This window comes from Myotis brandtii, unplaced genomic scaffold (genome assembly GCF_000412655.1).
Source record: "Myotis brandtii unplaced genomic scaffold, ASM41265v1 scaffold126, whole genome shotgun sequence".
NCBI classification, from domain to species: Eukaryota; Metazoa; Chordata; class Mammalia; order Chiroptera; family Vespertilionidae; genus Myotis; species Myotis brandtii.
Window position 1 is genome coordinate 1,116,945 of NW_005354425.1, and position 24,600 is coordinate 1,141,544.

A 24,600-nucleotide genomic window follows, 5' to 3' on the forward strand; every position below is an offset into this window, starting at 1 on the left:
GTTTAATATATTTAACTATTTCAGTATCTAAAGAATATAGTTTTATACTTAGCAGACAAAAACTCTTATTTCACATGTCGACTAATTTAAAAGATGAGATAATATAAACCTAATTTCTCTGAAAGATACACTTAAAATTTATTCAGTACTGTGTTTAGGGTTCTCATATCTGTTAGTTTATTTGGAATGGCAGTGTTCAAGTTCAATATTTATTTTTACTGTAATTTCACATGTGCACCAAAAGGAGAAAACTAGAGTATACCAATTGCAAGCAAATGCATCGTTCAAAAAAATTTCAGTATCAAAGCCCTAGCCGGTTTGGCTCAGTGGATAGAGCATCTGCCTGCAGACCGAAGGGTCGTGGGTTCAATTTCGGTCAAGGGCATGTACCTTGGTTGCAGCTTCCTCCTCAGCCCAGGCCCTGGTTCGGGCTCATGCAGGAGGCAACCAGTCAGTGTGTTTCTCTCATATCGATATTTCTCTCTGTCTTTCCCTCTCTTCCACTCTCTCTAAAAATCAATGGAAAAAAATCCTCAGGTGAGGAATGAAAAAATTTCAGTATCAAACAGAAAGTGTTAACTTAAAATATAAGTAAAATGAATCTACATTTTAATCATGATACTAAGTTTGGGAAGACTCTTTTTAGAAAAAATTTCTCCACATGAGTGGTATTAATAGAGGCAATCAGACTCTGAGCCTTAGATGTAAAATGAAAAATACATAGTTACTGGTAGAAATTCTGTAATTAAAAAACAAAACAAAACATGGTTGTATTTTCATAGCCAAAACCAGAGTGATATCACACCCACAATATGGTTTCATTTTGATCTAAGATTACTCATTCAACTGCCTTAAAAGAAGTAGCTTGGCCATTATGATAGATAGTGAGAGATTTCTTTGCAATGTCCATTGCCAATTATTTTTTTGATATATAACACTGTATAAGTTTAAAGTACATGTGTTGATTTGACACACACATACACATACACACACACACACACACACACACACACACACACACTGAAAATTAACACAGTAACGCTAATCAGCACACATAATTACCATTTTGGGGGCGGGGGAACATTTAAGATCTACTCTCTTAGCAACTTTCAAGTATATTTTGTTAATTATAATCATTATGCTATATTAAATCTCCAGAACTTATTCATCTTGTAAGTAGCAAGTCTGTACCCTTTGAACAACATCAATAAAAGCCAAACTTAGATAAAAACCATTGTACTCTGTTTTTATACAAGTTTAGCTTTTTTAGATTCCACATATAAGTGAGATCATATAGTATTTGTCTTTTGCTGTCTGACTTAATATAATGCCCTTGGGAGTCCATCTTTGTTGTCACAAATGACAGGATTTCTTTCTTTTTTCATGGCTGAATAATATTCTGTTGTATATTCTGTTGCCACATCTTTATCCATTCACACAGATCCTTTTCACATGTTTTCATATTACTAATTAGCATCCTTTTATTTCAGCTTGAAGAACTTCCTTTGGCATTTCCTGTAAGGCAGGTCTAGTGGTGATGAATTCCTTCAGCTTTTGTTTGCTTAAGGAAAGTATTTGTCCTTCAATTCTGGACAGCTTTGCTGGATAGAATATTCTTGGTTGGCAGTTTTTCTTCTTTTAGCACTTTACATATACCATCCCACTCCTAGCTAAGGTTTCTGCTGAGAAATCCACTGATAGCCTTATGGGGGTTCCCTTATAAGTTCTGTGGATGAAAAGGGGGCCACATAGTAAACCTGACAAGCTCAGGGGAGGTCTGTGTGGCAGCCTTACAAACTCAGAGACCTCAAGTAACCACAAAAGATGGTCTGAAATTAAAACTTTTTAAACTAAAAGCAGTTTATGGCAGGTAATCATGTCCCAGGCTAGAATCTTCCTTGAAAAAAGTCAATCTTAACCTTAATTGAACCTGAGCCTGTCTACTGTCTTTTGCATCTGTGATAACAGGCCTTTGGAATGTCAAGGTAACTTTCCATTTTCTGGACATCTCCAGACATACCACTACCAGAGCAGAGACCATAAATCCCCTCATTATTATTGTTATCATGTTAATTTTTGACTTATCTATCCTGTAACCAACTAGGCAAAATATATGTCTGTCATTTTACTTTTTATCCAAGCCCAGAGGTCCCCCCACCCCACTGCTTTGCTTTCTCCAGCCTCCCTAATCTGTCACTAATGGATTTCACTTCCTCCTCTTTTGATTGTAATGTATAATAAGGTACAAAACTGTCATTTTGGGGGAGCATTTTCCCAATCCACTGAGGTTTGGCTTCCTAGCAATTGTCATCTGTTTGACTAAAAAAACTCATACAAATTTTTACAGGCTTGGGTGTTTCTTTTTTTAAAATATATTTTATTGATTTTTTTTATAGAAAGGGAGTGGGGTACAGTGTTAGAAACACTGATTAGCTGCCTCCTGCACACACCCCCCACTGGGGATGTGCCCGCAACCAAGGTACATGCCCTTGACCGGAATCAAACCTGGGACCGCAGGCCGCTGCTCTATCTACTGAGCCAAACCGGTTAGCAGTGGTCGGCAAACTGCAGCTCGCAAGCCACATGCGGTTCTTTGGCCCCTTGAGTGTGGCTCTTCCACAAAATACCGACTTCTGTGCATGGGCCATGAAGTTTCAATCGCACTGTACGTGCACACCCGCACGTGGTATTTTGTGAACGAGCCGCATGTGGCTCGCGAGCCGCGGTTTGCCGACCACTGGAAGGCTTGGGTGTTTCTTATGTTGACACTTTCATTCTTTTCTCTCCTCTGACTGGATAATTTGAAAGGTCCTCCCCTTTAATTCACAGATTATTTCTTCTGTTTGATCCTGCTGGTAATGCTCTCTATTTCATTTTTCACTTCATTGTATTCTTCAGCTCAAGAGTTTGGTTCTTTTTAATGATTTCTATCTCTTTGTTTAACCTCATTTTGTTCATGTATTTTTTTCCTGATTTCATTGAATTTTCTTTCTATTTTATTGTAACTCAATGCACTTCCTTAAACAGCTATTTTGAATTCTTTATTAGGTAAAATTACAGCTCTCCAAGTGTTTGAGTTTGATTACTGGAAGGTTATTGGTAATGTCATGTTTCCTTCATTTTTTCCCCTTTATTGATTAAGGTATTACAAATGTGTCCTTATCCCCTCATTGCCCCCCCACTCCCCAAATCCTGCCCTCACCCTCACCCCCTGTTGTCTGCGTCCATTGGTTATGCTTATATGCATGCATACAAGTCCTCTGGTTGATCTCTCCCCCTTACCCCCATCCTCCCCTACCTGCCCTCTGAGGTTTGAGCATCTGATCAATGCTTCTCTGTCTCTGGATCTGTTTTTGTTCATCTGTTTATGTTGTTCATTACAATCCACAAATGAGTGATATCATGTGATATTTATCTTTTCTGACTGGCTTATTTCATCTAGCATAATGCTCTCCAGCTCCATCCATGCTGTCTGGCATTGCTGTCTTCACATTTGAAGTAGCAGTCACTTCCAACTGTCTTTACTGACTGACTTTGGGAGAGAAATGCTTTCCACCTGTCTTGCTAGGGATTCTGAGGTTTGCACAAGTTTTTTTATGGATACATCTTCTCCATACTTCTTGTTCCCTCTTGTGGCAAAATTCGTAAGTTTGTATGCCTTCTCTCCATCATGCAACACACTGGGCCAGGTGCAAACAGCCTCCATTTTTGCTTTCCCAAGAGTGGTGATAAAGTTCAAGTTTGTGGTCTCTCCCTGGCCCACAGATTCTGGCCTACTTTTTGCTTGTGCTCACTAGCTGTCTGCTAAAGCTTGCTCTTGCTGCCATCAGGAGCATGCATAAGAAGTTGGCTATAGAATAGGAGAGATGTGGTTGAAGCACATGGAGCACTGGAGGGTGCTTATGGGCCAGTTGGAGGGAACCACAGGCTAAATGTCCCTAGCAGCTTGTTGGTGGGCTTCTTGAGCTAGTATATGAACCATGTCTCTTTAATGCCTTCTGAGAGTCCTATTTGCCACTTTTCCAACTTCTTCCTGCCCCCACCCCCAGTCATGAAGCTCACAACTCAGCACTCTGGATGGGGCGAAAGAGCAATGGGCCTCTTTGGCAGCATCCTGTACAGCTGGGGAAGCCAGGTGTCCATTCTCATGCTCTCTCTTTTCCCGTGAAAGAAATCACAGATAAGATGTCTCTCTTGGCACTGAGCTGTGCCACCTTGGGGAAGGGGTGACACGAGTAAAGTAAAACTTTACCCTCTCCAATGCATTTAAACGTGTGTGTGCGTGTGTGTGTGTGTGTGTGTACTCTAGTGGCATGCTGGAATTTCTCCACTGAACTCCTACATTTCCACCAAGGCTCTCTTGTCTATGGGTGATTACATAAGATAGTATTCTCCAGGAGCTCCTAGACTGCAGCTGGGAAGGGCTGGAGCCAGTGCATGAGCCATTGCAGGATCCACAACCAGGACTGAGATCTGTCTGCCTATTACCTAATGCAGAGGTTGGTAACATTCCTCCCAGGTTCCTTGGCATAAGGCACTAGCTCCCAGAGCTTCCACAAAGGCAATTTTGTCTCTGAATGGATGCCAAATTGTTGTGTGTGTGTGTGGGGACAAACAAGGAATGTCTTATTTGGCCATGTTGATGATGTGCTGACTACCCTTTAATACCAAGGTACTGTTGCACTAAAGCGACTGTGGAGATTAAATCTGTGGGCAGTTGTTGGTGAACTTGAGGCAGACGAGGGGAAAATACGTGAATGGTATTATCCAGAGCTTCTCATGAGCCTTACGAAGAATTTAATCTGTGGCAGACTTCCAGGGAGACAGTGTTGGAAAATAAACATTGAATATCAGGCTACTTAACTCTTAATGAAAGCAGAAGGCAAAATGAACAATCCAGTTTTGTTTTTTTTTAAAGAACAACTTCTGTTAAACACTGAATGAGGCTAAAGGTGAACATTTTTTCAGAGCTCAATTATATCACATTCACAGCTGCAAGCTACAAGGATAAAAACTATTGCACTAACTGCAATTCTCCCTATCTCTAATAACAGAAATATCTTACTTTTTCGATGAAGAAACTCTGCAACCAAAGCTGCTACATGGACATAACACATTGCTGCCTGAAAAAAGGATGACAAAGAAAGAGCTGTTAGAATGTGCTCCAGGGATTTGGCAAGGCTGTGTTTAAAACAAAGCCTTAAGTAGTTACCTCTGAAAAATCTCCATTTTTTACATGAATCTTGGCCATGCTGTCAAGCCAGGTTTTCCTGAGCTCTGGGGTGCTTGCATAGGACTTGGCTAAGCTATACTGAAGATCAATTAGCATTTCAGGGTCTTTTTCATGCTCTTTCATTTGAGCAGTGGCCATAAGAACGGTACGAATTCTCTTGGTCAAATCTTTGACTTCTGTGGGAAAAGCAGTTGCCTAATTTAAAAACAAAAAACACATGTTTATTAATATTATTGATGTGCTCTAAACCTCAGCATTCAATCCTAGGAATAACATACGATTTTTTTTAAAAATTGATTTTAGAGAAAGGAGAAGGGAGAGGGAGGGGGAGGGGAAGGAGAAGGGAGAGAGGGAGGGGGAGAGAGAAACATTGATGTGAGAGTGAAACATCGATCAATTGCCTCCTGCAGGCATCCTGACCAGGGATCAAACACACAACCTGGATATGTGCCCTGACTGGGAATTGAACCTACAACGTTTTGGTGCACTTCAACCAACTGAACCATACCAGCCAGGGCAACATACAATTTTTTAATCCTTGTTACAGTTCTGGGTATTTGGTTCTTGGCATGGGACATGTCTAAAGAACTTCAAATTAATTCTTTTCAAAATATCCAACTAGCTCAGGCTTCAAAGGCTCTAAACTTGATGGCAGTGGTTACCTAAAAGCATGGACACTGGAGTCATGCTACCAAGCCTTGAACCCTAGCTCCTCCACTGAATTCTACAGCCATAAGAGTAATCTATAGTCACTTTATTGTGTAGTTTTAGTTACAACAGTAACTAAAAATTTTTTGTTTTCTTCTTCTCCCTTATTTTATTTTTTTCATCACCATTTATCACCTCTATGCCCTCTTCCACCTCCACCAATCCCCTCCCCCGCAATCATCACACTATTGTCCACATCCATGAGTTCTCTCTTTTTTCCTTTTTTGTTCAACCCTCCACCACCACCTCTAACACCTCCACACACACCAGAGTTGTCTGCCTGCTCTCTATCTATGAGTCTGTCTCTATTTTGCTTGGTAGGACAATAACTAAAAATTGACAGTATACTTTGTATTAGGCAGTGATCTAGGAATTCTTACAACAATCCTGTGAGCTAAGGACTATCATAATTCATTTACCAACATAAAACTGAGGCACAAAGCAGTGAAGTAGCTTGGTTAAAATATTATAGTTGGTAAGTGGTAGAGACAAGATTTACACCCAGGTAGTTTGGCTCCAGAGCTAGTGACCTTAGCCCACTCTTCCATACTGACAAGCATACCCATCCCATCCACCAACTACTACATGCATATACTAAGGGGAAAAAAATACTACAAAGTGTCCACTTATACAAATTAGAGCTTATGAATCATAGAGCACTCTAAAGAGTTTAAAGAGATAATTAACCTCTCTTAAAGTGTTGTTTTGGTCCCCCAAAACCAGTAAGTTACAGTTTCCTCTTTATTATGGCCATTAAAATAGTCCTATCACTTTCTCTTAACCCCACTGAAGTAATCACAATTATCTGTATGATTAAAGATATAGGGGTTAGGGAGCTTTCCAGTGTGAATATAACCCAAAGTGGAGGAAATAGTTTTTAAAAGTGCCTTCTTTATCCTTTTAAAGTAATACTTATATACATAAAGTACCTTCTTATTCATTAAGAGAGATTCCATTTACTGGAGCAAGGCACTCCTTGTTGTAACAGGGTTTATTGGTAGTGACTGACCAATAAACTAAGTGACTGACTAATAAAACTAAGTCATTTAAGAAATGAGTCAATGCAAAAGATTTCCTATCAAGGAAAGCCAAAACACACCCCTATGACTGTGAAAAAGTTTCTCTTCGAGCTTTTATATACCATGGAATTAAGGATGGTAACAACTCTTAGAGTATGAGTAAAAGATCCTAAATGACAGAAGCCATTTCTGTGTTCATATACTTATTTCCTGGGGAACCAGTAGAACTGGCTGGAAAGCAAACTTTCCCAGCCTGACAGTGTTTTGTTTTGTTGGTTTTTTTTCCTTTTCTTCAGTCTAAGCAATGTTCCTGTGGGAATATTTTTTGCTACATAGATCTACATGTCCCAAACATCAAGGACACTATGACTGTGAGCTTTATTTTTTTCAGATTTTAAACAATATTGTCCAATTACGTTGGAAGATGACCTTTCCCAAGAATGGAGATGATTCCTCTGGGAGGAAAATTTCTTTATTGGCAAAGGATTTCTCTTTCCTTGTACACATATAGTACTGAAGATCAGAACCTGCTTTCTGTGCAACAAATGAATTTTGACAATGGTATAGGTTTTAAGCAAATAGGTAAGAAAGAGGAATGGAGTTCAGGGTCTTTGGGAGTGCCAATAAGTATCTATGGCAAACCTGACAAACTAATTTGAAAGAATATATGCACCCTTATGCTCATAGCAGCATTATTTACAACAGCCAAGATTTGGAAGCAGCCCAAGTGGCCATCGGTAGATGAATGGATAAAAAAGCTGTGGTACTTTTACACAATGGAATACTATTCAGTCATAAAAAAAGAAAGAAAGCTTACCTTTTGCAACAGCATGGATGGTCCTGGAGAGTATTATGCTAAGTGAAATAAGCCAGTCAGACAAATACAAGTGCCATATCATTTCCCTTATATGTGAAATCTAATGAATAAAATAAGCTAACACAGTAGAGACAGACTCATGGATACAGAGAACAGACTGACAGCTGTCAGAGGGGAGGGGTTTGGGGGCTGGGTGAGAAGGGGGAAGAGATTAAACAAAGAAAAAAAAGGAAAGACTCATGTACATAGACAACATTACGGTGACTGCCAGGGGGAAGGGGGCTGTGGGAGAGGTAGAAGATGGAAAATGGGAGATAAATGGTGATGAAAAGAGACTTGACTTGGGGTGATAAACACACAATACAATATACAGTTATGTTGTAGAATTATATACCTGAAACTTGTATAATTTTATTAACCAATGACACCCCAATAAATTCAATTTAAAAAAGGAAAAAAATTATCTATGGCAAGCCACAGTTAACAGATGATTCTTAAAACTCATCAGATAATAAATCTCTTCTGTGCCGTTCCTCATCTGTTAGCAATGGATCAGGCGGCTGTTAACTGCTCTAAGAAGTGAGATTTTGTGAAATTTCAAACTCAGTGCTTAATTAATCAATATGGGAAATAGTTAACAACTGTTAAGAAAGAAAGGATCCATTTACATTCAGAGCAAGTTTAGAAATCAAGCTCAGAAAAAAATTCCAATCCTACTAGCCATAATAACTGTGTATACACAGTATAGTCAATCATCCATTCATTCAACTAACACTGATTATTTGCTATGTACCAGGCAGTTTTCTAAGTGCTAGAGATACAGTGGTGTACAAGACAAAGCCTGGAATCATGAAGCTTACATTCTCTATACTCTATTTTTTTAAATATATTTTTATTGATTTCAGAGAGGAAGGGAGAGGGAGAGAGAGATAGAAATATCAATGATAGAGAATCATTGATTGGCTGCCTCCTGCATGCCCCCTACTGGGGACTGAGCCTGCAACCTAGGCATGTGCCCTTGGCCGGAATTGAACCCGGGACCCTTCAGCCCACAGGTCAATGCTCTATTCAATGAGCCAAACTGGCTAGGACTATACACTATTTTACTGAAAGTCGTGAACCTGCCCTAGCCAGTTTTCTCCGTGGTTAGAGCGTTGGCCCAACTGAAGGGTCACAGGTTCAATTCTGATCAAGGTCACATGCCTCTGTTGCAGGCTCAATCCTAGGCCCCAGTCAGGGCATAGGCAGAAGACAACCAATCTATGTGTCTCTCTCACATTGATGTTTCTCTCTCTCTATCTCTCCCCCTCCCTTCCACTCTCTCTGAAAATCAATGAAAAAAATATCCTCAGGTGACAATTAACAACAACAAAATAAGTCATGGACGCAATAACAGTTTAACTCTAGGAGTGTAAACTTTTCTGACAGTGAAGGTGCTTCTAATTTATTACTTGAAGTGAGAACATACCTTCATAGGTCTGTCACTGTTAGCAAAATTATTGATAATGAATAAAGACTCCTGAAATCTTGATCCTCCGCTTAGTGCTACATCAGCTATCAGCTGACTTACAGCAATTATTATCTGTGGGGAAAAAGCAAATATTGTTTTTCAATTGTCTTTTTAACAAATGCTATTTATTTTCATCATTGTATAAGCCCATAAGCATTCATATGAAATGTTTCTTTTAAAGATTCTACACAGTTCCACCATAATCTACTTTCTTCAGACATGAGAAATTTAAATTCTTTTATGGAAATAGCAACTTCAAAGGCTCCAATTTCAAATATTACTGGGACTTTTCTTGGTTAGATGTGAAATTTTTTTCTAAGCTCATGGTACAGCTCGGTCCAAAACTGTTTCATAATAGTGAACTGAAACTACCGTGGGTCACGTCTCCATTTTGAACATGCTTGCTAGGTAGCAGCTATGGCAAAGTTGGGAATAAATGACATTTTCTTCTATGGTTTCTCACTCCTTTTCATTGGTCTATTTTAGTGTCCTGAACTTCCAATTCCAGCACCTCACCTCCCTTCTTTGTTTCTTTTCTTTTGTTTCTTTTTTCTTTTTTCCCCCTTCTTTGTTTCTGACTAGCACCTACCTAGTTAAGATAGCCCTACATGTAATGCCTTTGATGGTGCTTTTTAATCTCTCAGGATCCCTTTGAGGAATGCCTAAATGATTCATGGTAAGGCGTTAATGGCTGGATGCTTTACCTCTGGTCTTGGGAAGCAGGAGCTATGATTGCAGGCTCTAGAATCAAACTGCTTCAGATGCAAATCTTGACTTTATCAATTATTCACTGTGGGGCTTTAGAAAATCTATTTAACCCTTCCATTCCTCACTTTCCTTAATTGTAATAAGGTTATGAAATGTTCTGAGGATTAAAGAGATCATAATCATCATAATACTAGGTAACTCTTTTTTGAGCACTTACTATGTGCCAAACATGGTTGCAAGTCTTCATACTTACTAATTCATTTACATTTGAATAATGATCTTGAGAGAAATAATGGTTTGACCCAGAAGAACATACCCTAATGGGGAATTTCAGGCATACTGACACACTAATTGCAGAAATGTTTTGGGGAAAGATGGTATTCAAATGATACCTCATATAAAGGTGAATTATAAAGGCCCTTATTATATAACCCTGCCCCTAGTATCCAAAAGTAACTACTAGTATATAGTAGATTTTTACAGAAAGAATACACTTCTATCGGATTTCCACATTACTGATAACATTTCTAAAAACCTGATAGGCTGTTTCCCCATTTATAACCCATTTCCAAAAAACAACTGCAATGGGACACACCATGGCAGTGAAGATATAAATATAACCAAAGGTTTCCCATACTACAAAGAGGTCTACTAAGCTAAGAAGTCCTAATTGTGTTTTAGTTCAAAGCAGTTTCATGAAATAAGCCGAAAACTATGGAGATGTTGAATAACAACTACCATGTACTGAGTGTCTATTACATGCCAGTCATTGTGCCTGGCACTACACACACTTTATTTTTATCCCTCATGACAGCCCTGCAAGGTGAAATATATTTGGCCTCACTTTACAGATAAGGCAAATAGTTAAGACAGATTGATACACCTGTCTAGGGTCACATAGTCAGTAGCTGAGCTACGATTAAGCCCAGGTAGGTCTACTTCCAAAGTTCCTTCTTTTCACTACACCTTGAGACTTCTCTCATGTTTTACTTACTGGTCAGACTGAAACGTGAAACACACAAACTGTATTATTACCTACTACAGAATATTTAATGAGTGTCTTGTTTGTTATTTAAGCATCTCATTTAATCCTCACAACAATTGTATGAGGCAGGCACAAATATTTACCACTATTTTACATATGAAGAAACTGAGGCACGGACACACTAAGGACGTTTCTCAAGGTCATACAATGTGTGTTGGTCCTGGAACCTGAACTAGAGTCTACCTCATAACACCTATGCTCTAGAATAGCGCTTTCCAATAGAAATATGATGTGACCCATGCATGCAATTTTAAATTGTCTAGTAGCTGCATGAAAAAGTAAAAAGATGCCAAAACCGGTTTGGCTCAGTGGATAGAGCGTCGGCCTGTGGACTGAAAGGTCCCAGGTTCGATTCCGGTCAAGGGCATGTACCTGGGTTGCGGGCACATCCCCAGTAGGAGATGTGCAGGAGGCAGCTGATCGATGTTTCTCTCTCATTGATGTTTCTAACTCTCTATCTCTCTCCCTTCCTCTCTGTAAAAAATCAATACAATATATTTTTTTTTAAAAAAAGTAAAAAGAGCCTGGCTGGTGTGGCTCAGTTGGTTGAGCGTCATTCCATGCACCAAGAGGTCGCAGGTTTGATTCCCCATCAGGGCACATGCCTGGGTTGTGGGCTCATCCCCAGTAGGGGGCATGCAGGAGGCAGACAATCCATGTATCTCTCTCATGGATGTTTTGATCTCTCCCTCCCTCTCCCTGTCTCTCTCTCTCTCTCTAAAAAAATCAATTAAAAAAGTAAAAAGACACAGGTGAATTTAAATAGTTTACTTAACCCAATATATCCAAAATACCATTACGACATATTGTAAATATAAAACAATTGAGACATTTTACTCTTTTTGGTATTTAGTCTTCAAAAGCCAAATTTAGGGCACATATCAATTCAGACTAGTTACATTTCAAGTGCTAAATGGCCACATGTGGCTAACAGCTATTGTATTGGACTGGGTAGCTCTAGATCTTGATCTAGGGCAGTGGTTCCCAACTTTTTTCTGGCCACACCCCACCTAAGCATCTCTAAAATCCTGATGCCCACCCCCCATGACATATAATTTTTATTATTCAAAAAGTGAATTCCTATTCACATGGAGGAAGCCTAAAAGGCCATTAACTTGGTCTAAACAAGCTGCCAAAGAACATGGCATCCATGAAAGAGAAAAATAAAAGAAGGAAAGGACAGTTGAAGTACTGAGGAAGAAATCACTAAGAAATTGTTAAAAAATATAAAGTGATATGAAAAATTAGCAGATAAAGTTTCAAAACATATAATAGAGAACTGAAATGTGTAAATATGTCACAATATATATTTCTATACTGGATATGAGGCCCCTAGAACCATAAGAAAAGCAAAAAATTCACTGTTAATAACTCATTCTCAAATTGCCCCCCTGTGGGGTGGTGCCCCACACCGGGAACCACTGATCTAGAGGCTAAAGACTGAATTGAAGAAGAGGAGCTTTGATTTTCACTGACCTGCAGATGTGTTCTCAGAAAGGTTTTCCTTTTGGTATATTCAAAGTTGTTTCTCATCAGAAGATACAGAAGTGCAGATGCTTCATTCCTGGTTGAGCTAATCTTCGAGGTGCAGCACTTTAAAACCTCATAGCAAAATGCAGCACACATGTTTACCCTTCCTTTGAAAAAGGCTGAGGGAAACTAAAGAACAAAACATAAATAAGTATCTGAAAACCCAATCATAAAAATCAATCAACTATCAAATGCCAACTATATTCCCACTTAAATCTATGCTAGGTGTCTTGAAGATACATAATGAACTTAAGATTAGGGCTCTGCTCTGGAAAACATGAACTAGTTAAACACACAAAGGCCAGCATGTGTCAATGACAAAACAACTCAAGTCAGTACACAAGTCACTACAAAAATGTGAGGTGCTAACAATAAATGGTACAGACTGAGAAGAGCTCATCATGATCTGGAAAAAAATGTTATGTAAGTTCTTGATAATATGCATTAAATTAATGAATGACTGAAATGATGAATGATTGATGGGTCTCGATCTGACCCTTAAAAATGGGAAGGACAATATGCATTACTTACTCTTCTGCTTTATATTTAAACAGTTCTTTATGTTATGAACTTTCAAATGCTGAGAAAATTATAGTGGGAATCTATTGAGCAAGTAAAGTTGACCTTTTAACAAAACGGGGTATAGATGAAGTGTAGATGCACAAACATATATGTGTCCTTTACTCATAAACAGTGTTAATTAAGATAAATTTTGTGCCTGGCCAGTGTTGCTCAGTGGTTGAGTGTCAACACATGAACCAAGAGGTCCCCAGTCGGGCACATGCCAGGGTTGCAGGCTCCATCGCCAATAGGTGGCGTGCAGGAGGCAGCTAATTGGTGATTCTCTCTCATTGATGTTTCTCTCTATCCCTCTCCCTTCCTCTCTCTCTAAAATCAATTAAAAAACATAAGATATATTTTGCATAGGGAAATTAGTCAACATTATCATAACAACTTTGGTGACAGATGGTTAAGAGACTTATTGTGGTGATCACATCTAAGGAATATGTCAAATCACTATGCTGAAAATAATATAATATTGTATGTCAACTATACTTTAAAAAGATATTTATTGGCATAGAGAGTACAAAAGTGGCTGTCTAAACCAGTGATGTAGAACCTTTTGAGCTCGGCGTGTCAGCATTTTGAAAAACCCTAACTTAACTCTGGTGCCGTGTCACATATAGAAATTTTTTGATATTTGCAACCATAGTAAAACAAAGACTTATATTTTTTATATTTATTTTATATATTTAAATGCCATTTAACAAAGAAAAATCAACCAAAAAAATGAGTTCGCGTGTCACCTCTGACACACGTGTCATAGGTTCGCCATCACTGGTCTAAACAGTCAAGTGGCTGTTACTTTGAGAATGTAGTCAGTCTGCTTTGTGGAAGATAAAATATACATATAACATAGGCTTGTTATAATCTCTAATGCTTACATGTCTAGGCAAGCAAGGAGTAAGCTGCTGCAGGGTACACGATGGATGTTTTTCAGGGAATATGAAGCTAAAGGGCCAACCTTTTCAAAATAACCTCTTGGGAATCTTGAATTTAAAACCATGTTGTAGGAATCAACCTTCTTTTTATCACATTAAGACCAAGTGCAATGCTCCGCAGATATGAATGTTTAATAAATGTTTTCTGATTGGCTGCCTGGAAATCTCATCAACGAGTTCACCAGATGAAAACAAACCTTGCTGGACAAGATATTCTAGTATGAAAATGAAAATAAAGGTGTATGGGAGGGCATAGCTATAATGTAGTTAATTCACTATATTAAATCTTCTACCCACATCACTTCTGAGTGGGCAAATGGCCAGAATCAATGGTGACTTCATAACTGTCAATTCCAATGGACTTCCCTTCCCCCTTATCTTATTAGGACACTGTATCTCGTAATAATGTTGACACTGTTTTCTCTTTTGGCTTCCACGATAGCCTTCTTTCTTCCTACTTCTGTTACTGCTTCCTTTCATCTCTTCTACACATTTCTCTTCTAACCCCTTCCATGTTGTTTTTCTCCAATGTACTAATCTTGACCTATTTTTTGGTTCTTCCTCTATATACACTCCAGGAGAAATTAAATCATTCCCATGGCTTCAACTACACTCATGCTGATGATCTCCCTAGTTCACTATGCTCCAGCTAAACTGGGCCTTTCAGTCTCCAGAATTTCAAGCTTTCCCAACTCTGGGCCTTTGCATATGCATGTCCTTCTCCCTAGAGCAGTGGCTCTCAACCTCTGGGTCACCAACCTGTGCGTCGCGACCCCTTTGGGGGTCGAACGACCCTTTCACAGGGGTCGCCTAAGACCATTGGAAAACACATATATAATCACATACTGTTTTTGTGATTAATCACTATGCTTTAACTATGTTCAATTTGTAACAATGAAAATACATCCTGCATATCAGATATTTACATTACGATTCATAACAGTTGCAAAATTACAGTTATGAAGTAGCAACGAAAATAATTTTATGGTTGGGGGTCACCACAACATGAGGAACTGTATTAAAGGGTCGTGGCATTAGGAAGGTTGAGAACCACTGGGTTAGGGCAAATAAACTATTTTTTAATGTCTTTCCCTCAGTTTCTTATAAGATGCTTATAGTGAACGCAGTTTTCCATTTATTTCTTTATTCACAAATTGTATTAAATAGCAATTTAAAAAAACCTTCAAATCCACCTAATCTCTATATCAGTTAAATGCAATAAGTAATGATGACAAAAAAGCTTTCCATGCTTAGTTATCCTATTATACAAATCAATTAATTGAATTTCTTTATCTTGTTAAAGTTACACATACCAGAGAGGAAGGCCTGAACTGTGCCTTTCCATAATTTTAACTCCATCTTGGTTTATGATGCTTTTTATTACATTTAAAAGCTATCAGAAGCAGACCAGAAATAAATCTTTGCTATCTGTTTCAGTCATATTTATTCCTAAAAGTCTAGCCTGAGGTTTCTTTAAAAATGAGGTAAAGCCTGAAAATTTATAGCCCACAGATGCCATTAGCATTGAAAGGAAGGGCTCATTCATTTGATCCCATACTGAGTCTCTCTCTCCCTCCCTCCTTGCTCCCTTCCACCCTCTCTAAAAAGTCAATGGGAAAAATATCCTCAGGTGAGGATTTTTTAAAAAAGAATATTAACACCCTGCTAATTTAAAAATGCTTTTAGCCAAGATTTCCTTATAATTACATTAACAGGCTATTTTTTGTCATTAATTCACTGTTGTTTTTTGTTTTGTTTTGTTTTTTGTTAACCCTCACCGGAGGATATTTTTTCCATTGATTTTTAGAGAGAGAGAGAGAGAGAAACATAGATGTGAGAGAGACACATCAATTGGTTGCCTCCCACACACACCCAGACCAGGCCAGGGATCAAAATGGCAACCCAGGTACGTGCCCTTGACCAGGAATCAAACCCGCAACCCTTCAGCCCGAGGGCGGATGCTCTAACCACTGAGCACACTGGCCAGGGCAATCCACCGTTATTTTTAACAAATTTTAGTGAGTAGGCCATACATTGGAAAAAAAACACTAGTAATTTTACCGACATAAATAAATATAACATATTTACAACTATAGTCTATGTATTTAAATCCAGGAGTCACACTGCTCGTAAACAATGTTCAGTGAGTGATCAGCATGTGATCACACCACATGGCGCATGGTAAATGGTTCTGTTGTAGAATGACGTGGCTTTCTGCAGCAGTATTGCCGGCAGATGTTCCCACTTTCCCTAAGCCATGCCCCAGCCGTGTTTACTCAAGGTAACTGGTGAATGCATGCATTTACTAGACCTATTCAGTATAAATTTAAAATTACAGGTAATACATATAGAAAACTTTTCTGTGAAATTAAAACTTTTCATACATACTTAATTTTAATTACACAGATGTGTCTACTTAAGTAAAAACAGGTAAACTAATTTATCAAATTTTTAACATATGCATTCAGAAAACCTACTTTATTACATGACAGACTTTCAGCTTTAACAGAAACCCCCTCGCCCAAATTAGTCTGTTATATGGAGGTTTTACTGTACTGACTTAATGGGTTCAGTGTCTGAGGTTTGTAGATGTCATAACAATAATCCTCTTTCCCCTCTTTTTTTCTTGCCATGAAGCAAGCCCACTAGCAGCTAGCTATAAAGCTTTTGTCCTTACCTTACTGATGAAAGCTCGCAATGAAGCAAATACATGTTTCAGCGACACCTCAGATTGTCCATTTTTAAGAAAAGCAAGATGAATATCAAATACTTTTTTCATTAATGGGTTGTGGCCATCATTATTTAAAAGTTGACTCTAAAAAAACATGAAAATAAACATAATTTTGGCAGAAACAGTTTATGTTACCCCTGCTTAGAATGAGAGATCTGACTTACCAATACCTGTTTATCAATCCATGTCTGAAAATTTCAGGAAAACAAAATGTTTAAAACATCTGTGCCATCTTTCAACTTGGAAATCTCAAAATACTACATAAACTACATATATACTTGCTTCCATCATTTTATGCATAAGATGAAAAAATATTTTTCCAATGTAACACACCAAATACCGAACTAGTATGGGAAGAGTAATTTCTATTAACCTAGCCATATTACTTCTCAATTAAGAAACCAGTAAATTTAAAATAAATGGATACAAGTGTATTTCTCTGAGGAAGACTAAGTAATGTAAGAATTAAGGAAAATATCAGTCATATTTTAAAAGTCTATTATCTAATTTAATTTTTAAGTATGTTTATATAAGATACGTTTAGTCATTGGTGAAAAATTAAACCCTCTATGAGTAGAGGTAATAACAGGTGTCACAATTGAACAGACCATATAAATTGTTTAAATGCTCCGTGTAAAGAGACATAAATGAAACAATAAATTGTAGAGAAATAACTATTGGTTTGTGAAACTTTAAAAAAAAAAAGCATTGGTTAACTTCTCCAGCCCTATTCTCCTATCCCTCAAAAAACTAACAGGTTACAACTTGGCCAAAAACAACAACAAAAAACCGACAAAATAATATTCAAAGTTTTGACAAATCTAATGGTAACATCAACAGCCAGAATCCATGCAGGGTGTTAGATTTTTCTGGCTCTTTCCTTAGTTTATTTCCAAACATGATATATGGTTAGAAGCATAGACCCTTGTGATAACTGGCCTAGATCTGAATCCTGAGTCTGCCACTGACCAGCTATACGACATTAAATTCCCTGTGAGCCTCAGTTTGCTCGTTTTTAAATGGGAATAATAATAGTATCTATATCATAAAGCCATATGAAGACTAAAAGTGAGTTCATATTTGTATTTTTTTAGTTTATTGGGGTATAATTTATATACCATAAAATTTACCATTTTTAAGTATATGGTTCAATTATTTTTAGTAAATTTACAGAGTTGTACAACCATCACAATCCAATTTTAGAGCATTTCCATCACCCAAAAAACCTCCCTGGTGCCCCTTTGCAGTCATCCCCATTTCCCCCAGCCCCACAATAAAAAAACTGATTTAATATTCATAAAGCACTTAGGGTAGTGCCTGACATCTACCAAGAGGTATGTTTGTTAATAAATGAGACACATCTGAATAGGAGGAAGGAATACAATGCAAGCCTCGAGACCAAATATCCTTAGTTATTGGCACAATGAATTTGGTTTGCATTTTAATGAGAACTTAATATTTCATAAAGGGATACTGATGCCTATTTCTAATTACTATCTAATTCGATTTTCCCTTATGAGCCTCTTGAAAAGTACAGAGCGGGGAGAAAAGAAAAAAATTATCTGTATAACTCAGGTGAAAGTGAGCACAATTTTTCACTTTTGAGTTCTCCCGCTGATATTATATTAAAGCTATGTAGTTTTTAGTCTTCAAACACATCTATTAGCCCAGTTTACTCCTTTAAGAACCCTGAAAGTTCACTGCTTTGGCCTTATTGTTTTTAACCATAGCAATAATGATTTGTACTGAGGCAAACATCTGAGAAAAAACACTAAGCGCCTGACCAGGGAAGCCAGCCAGGCTGCCTGGACATCATCTAACCTAAAGAGACACCTCATGACAACAGGCATTTGAGAAAACCAATTCAATCATGATTTGGACTAAAATTACTGAATATTTTAATAAAAGTATGAAAGAGATCTATTTTTAACCAGGAAAATAAAACAACTGGGTGTGGCAGGTGAGTCTTGGTGAATTCCCAAGGTCACACAGTAGCCAAACTCAGTCTATCATCAAAGTTTCCTGAGTGCTCATCGGGGCTTTTATTCCTATGACTGGTTATGTTTTGTTATAATGTTTTCTTTGCAATGATGCCAGCTGAATTTTAACTCTTCATTTTTACCTTGAAGCACTGGGTAAAAAACGATATGGTATCTAGCACTGTTAAAGAAACTTCAGTAGCAGTATTGCCTTCTAGAAGGGCCTGATGGAAAATGTCTGCTTCAGTTGTTGTAGAACCTAGGATTAAACAAAAAGTAAATTAAAACTGCTGAACAGAGATTCACATAATAGTTTTGAATGATTTCCCCTCCAAAAAACTTAGAGAGACAAGCAAGAAGAGAGGAGGCTCTCGATACTTGCAGACCTAATGAGTTTCACTGTGTTTATTCCTAAATCAAATGTAGTCTTGGTTAATCAAGTCTACCAATTTTTACTTAGAGCTGTGTATCAACAGCTCTGCACACATAATTAGGAGCCCACTCCTTTGGAGACAAGATTTTAGTGATGAACTATGGCGATGTAACTAGGAAATAATGTGGGAGGCATTTTAGGCCGTGCAGGCTGTAAGCCGCATTTTTTAAAATGTCTTGAGTCTGTCGCATCAGGGCCCACCTGCTCAAGACGTTCGTTTTATTATTAGTCCTTAATACAGGCCACTTTTGCTGGCTTCCTTCTCTGCATCCTCCAGAGGACTGTATGGAAATGCAAGTTTTCTCACTCTTTGACTTTTTATTAATATTTGCTTTTCAAAGGATAGCTTCCAATTATATAACCCTGTAGCTTTCCCAGCTGGGCAAGATTTCTCTCCTTGTCCTACTCGCCTTATCAATACTTCAACATGTGTGAAACACTTTTGTCAAAAAATATTTACAGTTCTTTAATCTCTGCATTCAGCTCATCATGTATAATCCCTTAAAATCATTGAACAATAACTCTAAATAAATATTGCATACACTATTATGTTATACTATTATGCTAATATTTGCGTTAAAGTTTAACAGTAGAGCCCTGGCCAGTGTGGCTCAGTTGGTTGGGTGTCATGCTTTGCATCAGGAGGTTGCTGGTTTGACTCACAGTCAAGGGCACATGCCTGAATTGTGGGCTCAATCCCCAGTCGGGGCCATGCAGGAGGTGGCTGATCAATGTGCACTCTCACATGGATGTTTCTATCTCTCTCCCTCTCTCCCTTCCTCTCTCTCTAAAAATTAATAAACTATTCTTTAAAAAAAGGTTTAACAGTAGTAATGAAGGATATTCAATGTAAATAAAAACAATTCAGTGAGAAAAATGGATTTAATAATGAATTAAGAAAAACAATACCATTACCTAAAATTGCTGAAAAATTTATGCATATTTTATTATAGTCATATATTATGAAATGATGATATATAAATACACAGATATGCAAATAGATCTATGTCTGTGAAATCATTTTCAATCATATTGGTTATTTAAACCAGGACTTCTTTAAAGTAAAATAGTATTACATATCTGTTTCAAATGGGGACCCCACACACATTTTCACTTACTGTGATTAAGTGTAAATGAACTTTCCAGGCTACTAAGATGCTGAAGCCGGGCCTGCATTACTCCTGATCTGTTTCGAAGAGCTGGCATGGTTTGAGATTTTCGGTCTACTCCAAAATGTTTTGACAGCCAGGCATCCTGTATCCTAAAATAAAATTTAAAGTTAGGAATTGGAGTACTCTAATACTATATCTCAATGTTAGATGTTTTTTAACTAAAAAAAAATTAGGTTTCCACATAAACACAATACTACGATCAATGTTCTTTCAACTATTACTTGGCTTAAATGAGACATCACTGGAAATTGTATGAAGTTTTAATATATATTTAAAAGAGCTGATACTATAAGAATATAATTAAGGAATTTAGAGAGTTATTTACTTCCCTCTTTCTCATCAAAAATATCAGTGTAAAGTGGACAACACTCTAATAAGATTCAGTCTTTTCTCAGGAGATGAGGAAGGGCAAGTCAGCAAAGTCAGTAAGAGGGCTGCTCAAAGTTGAAATGGGGGAGGGAATTCCTGAATGTTTAAGAAGGAGTGTCAATCAAATGTTTCTAAACTTGAGTTAAACTTGGACCAGAAATTTTTACTCTTTAAATATGTCTATTGCAAGAATTTGTAATTTTTTTCTTTTTCCTTTTTTTGTAATTTTTTTCTTTAATATTAAGGTTTTATTAAAAATTACAACTGGGTCATAGAGGAACAAAATAAGAAAAATAGTTTGTCTATTCTCTAGGAAACATAGGGAGAGAGTCAGCAGAATGTTAGAGGTTAAGGCTCATGGTGGTAGTTACCATGCCAGTTTCCAGTTATGGGGAAAGACAGTGGAAAATGTCACCTGAATTACCTATTATTAGAATGTTCCAGAGACTCAGGAATTATAAACCCTATCCAAACAGCCTCTTCAGTTTTTGGAAGTGCAATGGAATTTAACATTAAAAAAATGAACTCTATTTGTGTTGCTTTAATGACTACAAACTCTACCCCAACAATTTATCTCATTGAAATAAGCAAGTGATATTTCCTTAGGGTCCCTGAAACATTTTAAAATTATTTATTTCACTAAGACTTAAACAGCAAAAAGAAAAAAAAATGCTCATTTATAATGTTATCCCAATCAGTGTTGAGCATTTCTGTTTACCTTAGCAACTTAGGTGAGTACTGATAGTTTGTAGATAAAAATAAAAACCTTACAACTGTCCTCAGTTTATGGTTTCCTGCCTTCTTTTGGATCTAGCCCTTCCTCACACATCCTTTGGAAAAGACAGCATCTGTTTCAGGATTGGGACAGAAACCCTGCACATAGGGCTAACCATTTTCCTTTGGAAAACTTAAATGTATCAGCTCGCATTAGTTTAATTTAAAGTTTGAGTTGAGATATACATAAATTATGGGTTGTCCTTTTAAAAATTTGTATTGAATTTACTGGGGTAACATTGGCTAATAGAAATTATATAGGTTTCAAGAGAATTCAAAATGAATAGTGTACTTTTTATATGGCATGATCAAGACTGCCCTCTGTTGGAAGAAACAGAAAAAAGTGGAAATTGCCATGCTATGGGAATTACCTTGCTATGTTTCTTTTTCCCATGTATCTAAAGTGAAACAAACATACTCTAGAAAGAAAAACAGTAGCATGTTAGTAAAGTAGTTAATTATCTGCAATTTAACAAGTAATATTTGAAAATTCATGTGCTACAAAGAATGACTACTTAACTCATATTGTAATGTATGTTTTGATAGACAGAAATATACACATAACTAATTGAGGGCTTGCCATATTATATTTCTCTACATTTATTTGCTAAAATTACATTGATATCAAAAAGGCCCATGTCTTCATGTATAATTTTAACAACATAAAAGAACCTATCAATGTTAATCATCCTTTGTTTTCTATAATATATCATAGCAAAAGTCTCTAGTATAGTTAATATCTAAAGAAAGTTTCATAAGCCCTAAAAGTTGGGGTAATTGCTATGCTTTTTTATAATGACATTAAAATACTTTCTATGACTAAAAATCTCTAACACATACAGAATTAGGGAGGATAGCATACTAACCTCCCACATACCTAGCACCTGCAAGCCTCAACAATAATCAATTCATAGCCATTTTTGTTTAATCTCTACCCTGAACAGGTCCTCTGCTGTCCCTCCATCCTTCCTATCTACCTACCTCCCATAGTTTTTATTTATTTATTTAGATCAGCTGCCTCCTGCACGCTCCCTACTGGGGATGTGCCCGCAACCAAGGTACATGCCCTTGACCGGAATCAAACCTGGGACCCTTCAGTCCGCAGGCCGACGCTCTATCCATTGAGCCAAACCGGTTCGGCCCTCCCATAGTTTTTAAAGTAAATCCCCAACATCATATATTTTCATTAGCAAACATATCAATATAATTAGAGTAGTTTATTTTCTTTTTAATCTTAAGTGCTGTTTTGATTGCTGCCATTTTCTGCAAAATTTTGAAATACTTTAATAAATATTTATGAATTATCCTCTTTGTGTTTTGGTAGACATGCACATATAATATATATATCTGTACTATTTATTTAAAAGTTTGCTAGATTTCATTCTAATTTTTATTTTAGTTTTCTTAAATAATATTAAAATACCTCAGCATACCATACAGGGTGGGCAAAAGTAGGTTTACAGTTGTTCATATGGAAAATAATACAATAATTAATAAGTAATGATAGAAGAATAAACTGTTTCAAGTAATCACAACTGTAACTACTTTTACCTCACCCTGTATAGAACAACTTTCCACTTCTATCTAGAAAAAAAAGACTAGATTTTCCCAAGTGCCTTGGAATGGAGATATCTATATTAATCTATTAATCTATCATCTATTTATGTATCTGTACATTTCTGAAGTGGGTGAAATTACTCAGCTCTACCTTAGAGTACAAATTATAAATTCCAATAAGTTAAGCTGCTCTATTAAGCCAGCATCTGCTCTGAATGATTTAGGACAGTTGATGCTACTTCTAGTTTTCCAGAACACAAAAAGACTCCTGCCAGGCTATAAAAATGGTCTATTATTGGCTAGGCTTTTCTATAATATCACAAGTATCACCATGTTTTTCCTCTATATGTGAAGAACCTGAATGTCAGTATTTATATTATCAAAATTTTCTACATTATTAGCAAATAAGATGTTGAAACCAAGAAAAAAAGTTGACATTTTATTATGTATAAAAATTAAGCTCCCCAAATAAGGGGATATATATGAAAATGTTAACTTACTCTAAAAGTATGAGAATGTTTATGAGCTCCTGAGGAGATACTTTATTCCAGTAAGTTAAGAGAGTATCTGAAAATGGAATAAATAAAGCGTTAGATCTTGAAATAGAGCAAATAGCACGGTAAACCTCAAAGTACCAATAATTTAGCTTAAACAACCATCAACGTATGGATAGTTGTGCACAATACACACACTGTATTCTTTTGAATTAATTCCAAATATGTATTTTAATTTCAACATTTTTATTTTATAAATCTTCTTTTGGATAGCTCATCCCAATCTTCATATCATCCCTGAAAACAAAGGAAGGAAGCCGACCTGGGGTTTTTAATGAAAATCCTAAAATTTTATGCAAGATGGTGCATTTCTGGGAATTTTGCTGAACGGTGGGCGTGTCTAGTACCTCTGTCTGCTACTCAAAGGGATCTCTGAACCAAAAAGTCTAACAAATGTAAACTTTAGAGAGAGATAATTTTTTCTCTTCTTTGCCTTTGGGTAATAAACTGTGAAGTCCTGTCAATACACACAAATGTAGTATTTCAGATATAAAAGTCCCTTAAAATCTATTACATGTACTTATCCTTTTTATCTATTTCTCTACTTCCAACACACCTACTTGTGGATATTATTTTTAATAAAAGAAAACTGCTGCCACTTAACTTTCCAACCCTTTCTCATCCGACTCAGATATGTCAACAGATCCTCTTCTAAAATGTAAACATCTTGTAGGTATCGCAAAAGTAAGCAAATGACCGAATTGCAAGCCCAGCTAGAGCCCCCTGCAGACAACAATGGAGGGCCAGGCAATGTTGGTCATATGGTGGGGGGGGGTACTGTGGGGGTTTTGACTTCACTTCCAATTTTTTAAAGACCAAGAGTATTGGTAGTTTCTAATGATTATAAAATACTGATCATCAAGAATAAAAATGCTAGAATTGAGTCCAATTAGATTTGTGGAGCCTTTTAAAATTAAGCTATAAGTGACTTCCGGTTACCGCACCCCCCCCCCCCCCCC

At 37.1% G+C, this 24,600-nt stretch overlaps 1 protein-coding gene across 1 annotated transcript in view; it reads right to left on the minus strand.

Annotated features, from left to right (window-relative positions):
* Window positions 1-24,600, minus strand: part of DOCK11 (dedicator of cytokinesis 11) — a 141,734-nt gene that overhangs the window by 25,916 nt on the left and 91,218 nt on the right. Inside the window, exons 33-41 of the mRNA XM_014534185.1 lie at window positions 23,588-23,654; window positions 21,902-21,949; window positions 20,334-20,476; window positions 18,926-19,041; window positions 16,750-16,887; window positions 12,517-12,699; window positions 9,246-9,359; window positions 5,213-5,428; window positions 5,066-5,123 (exon numbers count right to left, since the gene is read on the minus strand). Of these exons, the coding sequence (XP_014389671.1) occupies window positions 5,066-5,123; window positions 5,213-5,428; window positions 9,246-9,359; window positions 12,517-12,699; window positions 16,750-16,887; window positions 18,926-19,041; window positions 20,334-20,476; window positions 21,902-21,949; window positions 23,588-23,654 (1,083 nt within the window). The remainder of the gene's footprint in view (window positions 1-5,065; window positions 5,124-5,212; window positions 5,429-9,245; window positions 9,360-12,516; window positions 12,700-16,749; window positions 16,888-18,925; window positions 19,042-20,333; window positions 20,477-21,901; window positions 21,950-23,587; window positions 23,655-24,600) is intronic.